At 41.5% G+C, this 7,004-nt stretch overlaps 2 protein-coding genes across 2 annotated transcripts; one reads left to right on the top strand and one right to left on the bottom strand.

The window, feature by feature from the left end:
• The first annotated feature begins 767 nt into the window (after positions 1-767).
• Positions 768-3,188, top strand: LOC103950973 (ninja-family protein AFP3-like). The gene is made up of 2 exons (XM_048579018.1): positions 768-1,938; positions 2,521-3,188. The coding sequence occupies exons 1-2, from the start codon at positions 1,329-1,331 to the stop codon at positions 2,925-2,927; spliced, it is 1,017 nt and encodes a 338-aa protein (XP_048434975.1). The 5' UTR covers positions 768-1,328; the 3' UTR covers positions 2,928-3,188.
• Positions 3,189-3,849: 661 nt separating this feature from the next.
• On the bottom strand, positions 3,850-6,095 carry LOC103950976 (LRR receptor-like serine/threonine-protein kinase RPK2). The gene is made up of 3 exons (XM_048579361.1): positions 6,072-6,095; positions 5,686-5,802; positions 3,850-5,574 (listed from the first exon to the last, which is right to left on the bottom strand). Exons 1-3 carry the CDS (start codon positions 6,093-6,095, stop codon positions 4,450-4,452), a joined length of 1,266 nt encoding a protein of 421 aa, XP_048435318.1. The 3' UTR covers positions 3,850-4,449.
• Positions 6,096-7,004: the final 909 nt, after the last annotated feature.

Below are 7,004 nucleotides of genomic sequence, written 5' to 3'. Positions count from 1 at the left end.
TGTCGATATTTTTGATATATTTGTAAAATATTGAATAACCTCTTATATTTCATACAAAACCAATGCTTTGACAATTCTTACAATTTTATTCTAAATCTCCATATTCTATCAAAAACAATCAATATTGATCTGATATCAATATTCAATATTTGATATTCGATAAATATATCAATATTATGTCAATATTTTTACGAATTTACATATTGATATTTCTACCGATTCTAATATTTCAAACAGGAATTGAAGCAGGGTAATACTAAATTACTAATCCAACAAATTATCAAAGAAATACGTTTTGTTGAACTTTAACTAGCATAAAGCGAGTAGCAATGATGACCCCACTCGCGGCGACAATATTCCTTCAAGGAAACGAAATGGCCCCGACCCGACTCCCCAGGCGCATCCACGTGTTCCTCCCGCAGAGCGTACGTTTTCCCAGCTCTGGATTCCAGCTCGTTTATGCATAGATATTAACGCATCAGATCGGGGAATTGCGGCTATCTACGAAGCCGGGATATTTCCGCGCTACGTGGCGTCCTCTTACGCCTCCGCGTGTCCGTCACGACACGTGTCATATCGCACCCTACTCTAGTAAAACCCAAAGAGTAGGCGACGCAAGTTTGGTGCGACACTCAGATCTGCGTTTCTGCAAGCCACGTGGTTCTCAGGGCTCTTCATGTCCGCCACGTGTCTCCAGTCCGCGACTCTCAGGGCCTTTTTCGGTATTCCGCATTTCTGTCTCCTCCTTAAAAAAGAGATTTATTTGTACTTTTTAATTTTATCTGCGTTTTCTGTTTGTTTTCAATGAGCTTGAGAAACTGCTTCTGGCGCCGATGTTCTCTGCCTCATGGTCGTCGTCCTCTGGTGCAACTGAGATGGGATTTCTCGCCGTTTCCATGGAAAATTCGAGCCGCGAAAGTGCGGGAAAAAATGTGGGAGTTTTGTTGCAGTGTTCGGTGGAAACATGGCTGGAATCATCGTCAATGTAAACCATATGATGGCTTAAAATTTACCCAATTTCTCAGATTTTGAATTTTTCTGCTGAATTTCTACTTCCCGGTTCTGAAAAGTGCAAAAATTTCATCCGGGTAGCTCTGAATTGGACCAATTCGATTTGGGTTTCCGGCGGTTCTGCAATTTCTCAGATTTTCAAAATTTTCTGGTGAAATTATACTTCTGGGTTTTGAAATCGTGCAAAAAATTTGATCTGGGTAGCTCTGATTGAATTCGATTAATTTGATTTGGGTTCCGGCGAATTTCTGCAATTTTTATTTTCATTGGCGCAAACAGAGGAAGGCGGGAACAGAGCAACCCAGCAGGTGTTCCCAATGCAAGTGAGTACTTTTCCGGGAGATTTGTACGGAAAAATGGTTGCCAGGAACGATTTTCAGGGGAAATTAGGGGAGCCGACCGGCGAGGATTCCGAGGAGATTGAGCTGAGCCTCGGGCTGTCTCTGAACGGTCGGTTCGGGATGGACCCCGCCAGAGCCAAAACGGTGGCTCTGAAACGCTCGTCGTCAATATCTGATTTCGGTTTCACCCCAGCAAGAGAAGAAGAAACGAAGTATCGTCTGTCCGAGCCGTTGCGCGCCGTGCCTCTGATGAGGACTTGTTCGCTTCCGACGGAGACAGAGGACGAGTGGAGGAAGCGGAAGGAGCTGCAGAGCTTGAGGAGAATGGAGGCAAAGAGGAAGAGGTCAGAGAAGCAGCTGAGGAACTTGAAGGTGCCGAGAGATCGGAGCCGAGAGAACGGCGGCGATGAGGAGAAGACGGGGGAGGTGGCGAATGGGGTTCATAGGAGGGAGCAGTTTGTGAAGGTTGTGGATGAGTTTAGAGCTATGGGGATGCCCAATTGTCCGCCACCGCCGGCGACATCACAAGGAAGTGGCTCAACTGGGGTTTCGGAATCTGAGAGCCAAGCTGCTGCTACATCTCAAGGTATTCTCATTTCAAAACTTCTTTTTCCGAGTATAGCGATATTCTATTCTAAACTAATTTAAACTGCTCTAGGCAACTTAGCTATCCCAAGTCTGCATCGTTTCAATTTAATTACAATTGGTTTCAATCTTTTACGTGTTTTTCGTTGTAATTAGTTTGCTATGTGTCTTTGAATATTTTGTATCATCCAAAAGTCGGGAAATTGGAACCTTTTTACGTCGTTATATTAGATCAAATTTCAATGGTCCGGTTTCCAAACTTGGTGGTTGGTGGATTAGGAGGAAGGGATCCGGAGAGAGGATCCCTTTCCCAGACTAAAGGCCTTTAGTAAGAACTTTGTCTCTTAAAGTGTCCACGAGAAATGATATGCCATTGATTTTGTGATATGAAGAAGAAGAACATTGGTAGACAAATGATCTTGTATTTATATCATATCAATATAATAGATTCGGTTGATGTTTGTCAACCAATTGCCTCTTCTTGCCGATACCTAGGATCGCTTGAAAATTTATTTTTAGACTGGTTTGTCACAGCTCTTGTTCCCTTTTTTTTCACATTGTACATCTCGATATGCATATGCAGGAGTGCACACCAAAGCAAGAAGCCATGTCGATTCTCAATCTTCACCAAAGACAGAGGATGAACTGTTAGCCACCCCGAGAATGATATCCGCTCAAAGATCTGGCCAGTTCAATGGCGTCCAAATGGAAATCAACTGTAATAAACCCCCAGTTCCAGAAAATGGTGCCAATGAAATTGTGAGGAATGTGTTGGAGAACATGCCGTGTGTGTCTACGACGGGAGATGGCCCTGACCGGAAAAGAATAGAAGGGTTTCTTTACAGATACAAGAAGGGTGAGGAGGTGAGGATATTGTGCGTTTGCCATGGCAGCTTTCTCTCGCCTTCGGAGTTTGTGAAGCATGCCGGCGGTGGTGATGTGGCGCACCCGTTGAAGCATATAGTGGTGAACCCTAGTCCGTTTTTGTAGTTTCTAGTGCCCTTGTGGCCATGTCAAAACCTAGACGTGAGCACGAGGGAGAAAGTAGGGAAAGATGCATCAATGTTGCTTTTACTCTTTGTTTGGTTTGTTTAAATTTGGTCTTTCAGTGGGTTTGTGGGCACTTGCATTGAACTCGGTACATGAAGCTTCTTGTTGGAAGGCTCTAACATTAAAACAAAGGGCTCCCAAGAGGCATTTTACCATGTCTAACGGTATATATTTTTATTTACAAGTAGAACGTTTTAAGTTTAACTCTCATAAATATCGAGTTCAAAACTTTAATTATGTCCGGCTTTTTATGAGCTTGACCTTAATTCAATCTCGGGGCCCAAAAATTTCGACGAGCAGGATTGAAAAAGAATGTGCGAAAGTTACTTCCAAAATAGAGGGGTCCAAGGACGACTAGGAGTAACTTCTGCAAAGAATGTGTATCTTTGTTGTTTTTTGTGAGAATGATTTGACAAGGTGTTAGAACATAAATTATTATTAGGAGAGATTTTTTTCAAGTACCGGGTATTTAACCGACACTCAAGAAATCATAATATAAGTAGATAAATTATATATTTTGTCACATTATTTATTTTATGACACTTGAAGTACTCGCTTAAATAACAGATACTTAAAAAAATTTCTCCTCCAATAGAACGAGGTGATAAAAAAGCAAGGGATCTTGTTGTGTATGCGGTAAATAAAAGTACTTTTTTTTTTTAAACAAACAATATTATTTATACTGAAACTGGGAAGCAGGTTAAACCTTATAATGAACTAGCAATAATATGATTCAAATTCGTATTTGACTAGAACCGAACTTAAGACCTCTCACTTACAAGTAAAAAAGAATATGTTACCAATCATTATAGATTCCTACCAACCAGGACCCTCCCATTTGTAGAAGTGACAAACAAAGACGGCTAAAAGACCGAGAATTATCGCAATTCAAAGTGGCAGAATAATTAAGTACAGTAATACGCCTATAAAACAAGCAACAGAAGATCAGCACAGAAATTACTTTACTTTTTTTACGTTCTTTTGCTTTGACGCTATAAATATTACAGGACCACGGGGCAGAAGCAAATGCTCTTAACCTGAGGCCATACAGATTACTAATATTAACCGATCCAAGCCTCGTTGGTCAGCTAACAAGACAGAGGGCTGAAGTTGCTTACACCATGACTCAATTCGCCACTGTAGGCCTTGTCGAGAAAACTGCATCATGAGGACCTGCATACCATAACACAGCTATAATGAATTCCTTAACACGGCCATGTCGAAGAAGCATATAGCCCATGCTACAATGTCGAACCTCCTTTGGTCCCTTGGGCCTAAGTAGCAATGTTGAATATCTTTTAATGCCATGGCGAACGAAGCTGCCTCTCGTCTGTCTGGCTGGAAACAAAGGCTGAAATGGTAGGATAAGAAATATCCAAAGCAATGAGCAGGCACATATAACAAATGGAGCTCCTCTTTCTACAGACTACTAATGTTAACCACTACAAACCTTGTAAAGCAGCTAGCAAGATGGAGGCTGAAGTTGCTTAAGCCGTCGTACAACTTGCCTCATTGTAGGCCTGGTTGAGAGAGAGTCAACCGTGCACACTACTGCCAAGTGCAGAACTTCTACTAAGTCATCATGGGGACCTGCATCCCATAACCCAGCGGTGAAGAATTCCTTCGCCCGGCCTTGCCGAAGAAGCATACATGACCACTGAACGATGTTGAATCCATTTCCATAAGAAGAGAAGGAGGGATCCAGTGCCTTCTTGTCAGAGAGTAACTCCAGTAGCACAATGCCATAACTATAAACATCAGCCTTATCTGAAACACGGCAAGTCAGTGCATATTCCGGGGCAACATATCCAAACGTTCCAGCAACGCCGGTAGTAGCATGAGTCTCTGAAGTTCCCAGAAGTCTGGCCAAACCAAAGCCTGAGAGATACGCATTAAAATCATCATCCAACAAAATATTGCTCGGCTTGACGTCCCGATGAAGGACACGTGGTACGCACTGATCATGTAGGTAGGCAAGTGCACGGGCTATGTCCAAAGCAATCTTGTGAAGTACTTTCCAATCCACAGCCCTTGTAGACCTTTCCTGAATAAACTTTTCCAAATTACCACCCGCCAAATAGTTGTATATTAGAAACATCTCTGTATCACTGGCATGATAACCAAGCAAAGTGACAAGATTTGGATGGCGAAGCCTTCCAAGGGTTTTAATTTCTGCATGAAACTGTTGAACTCCTTGGAACCTTCCATCTGATAGCCGTTTAATTTCCACCACGATTCCAGGTGATATCTCTGCCTTGTAAGTAGCTCCAAAACCTCCATTCCCAATGCAGTTGCTAGCATTGAAACCTCCTGTGGCTAGCACAACATTCTCAAAGGTCAATGGAACCCCAATGTTTGTGAAAACTGTAACTTCCTTCCCGGTAGGCCCTTGAGTTCGATTCCATTTCCGTGTATATAAGAACAGAACAACAAGAGCAAGCAGCACTGAAACTATGGCCACTGCAGATGTAATGGATGCTATCTCAATTGGACTGAAACCATTCCCACTCTCCTGAGTTGGACCTCCCATTGGTGAAGCAGCAAAAGGTTGTGAATCGCCAACTCTTCCTTGAGAATCCGAAGCTGGCTGTGTCAGAGAAAACATGGTATGTCATCAGGTTATTATTCGCAGGCAGTGAACCTGATATGTTATTGAAAGACACATTGAAAGATGAAAGTATGAGAGATGGAATCTGACCAGAAATATTATTCTTGTCGAGCAGAAGAACAGCAGATTCACAAGATCTTTCGGTATCTCACCAGTGAGACAGTTTGAAGAAAGTTCAAGCAATTCTAAAGAGGCAAGCAGCCCAAACTAGACGGAATGACACCTATAAGGAGATTGCCAGATAAGGATAGATAAGTCAGATCACTTATTTGGCCCAGACCGGTTGGGATTTTTTTCACCCTGCAACATGTTCAAATCACAAGATCGTACACAATTTTCAGCATATAGCTTGATATGAAGGAAATGACTTAGCACTATAATGATTTGAAAGCATTAAAATTTAACTCACAATTCTCACAATTTCAGCTATATTATGACTATAATTCGTCAGTAGCTCGAGCCCTCGTTGCTCTTACACGAATGCTTCTTTCGAAGGCCATGGCCGCTGCAACAAATTAACAGGGCAATTTTCATTTCCCGCTACCAACTTTATGGACACAAAGATAACTGCTTTAACTAATGCTCTACTGAAAAGTCAAAACCCCAAAAACTATGAACTAAATCCAAATCGAAAAATTGGGTAAATTTAACATCACACTGTATGTACCTTCGCAGCAGAGGGAATAAAATCTTTTTGACTTTCCTTGAAATCTGCTTTTTCTTGCCCTGGAATTCAATCGAATCAGTGGAAGCTACCAGCGCGGTGTCGCTACTTGGATTTTGATCAGAGACTGCGGATTCCTCTTGAAAATTGGGGAACTCATATCGATCCTGCCGCAGAGAAAAGGGTCCTTGGAACCCAAGAGATCAAAACCCCAAAAACCCTTTCCTTTCCTTGGACTAGCACAGAAAGAGTAAAAAGGGGTTTATGGAAATCCTAACCCTAATTTTGTTGGTCCCTGTTGAGAGAGGTAGAGGGAGGTTGAGACTTGAGAGAGGTTGGGAGAGGAGAGGAGGGGAGAGAGAGAAGAATAAGTCATTCAGCTGTGTTTCTTTTGGGAAGAAACCGCTTTCTTCCCTTTCCTTTTTCTATTACATGTTTCTTCCTCCTCTACCTTGCTTTTGCCATTTTTTTTTTTTTAAGTGTTATTAGCATTCCGAAAATTTTATTCTACACTCCTTATAAATGTATTTTTCTTTCCAAATATAGAAAGTTACGAGTGTAGAATGAGAATTTTAAAGTGCTAATAACAATTTCTTTTTTTTTTTAATAAATATTTTTGGGCATGTTTGACATTCGATTTGAATTCAACATTTTAAATTCAAAAACACTTTTTAAGTTTTTAGCCTGAGGGCTCATTTGGATGTGCATTAAAATAACTAAAACCTCTTTTGGTGAAAATGTTTTT

The sequence above is a fragment of a genome, unplaced genomic scaffold (genome assembly GCF_019419815.1).
Source record: "Pyrus x bretschneideri cultivar Hongxiangsu unplaced genomic scaffold, Pyrus_bretschneideri_v1 Contig13, whole genome shotgun sequence".
NCBI lineage: Eukaryota > Viridiplantae > Streptophyta > Magnoliopsida > Rosales > Rosaceae > Pyrus > Pyrus x bretschneideri.
This window is presented reverse-complemented; position numbering and strand designations above follow the sequence as displayed.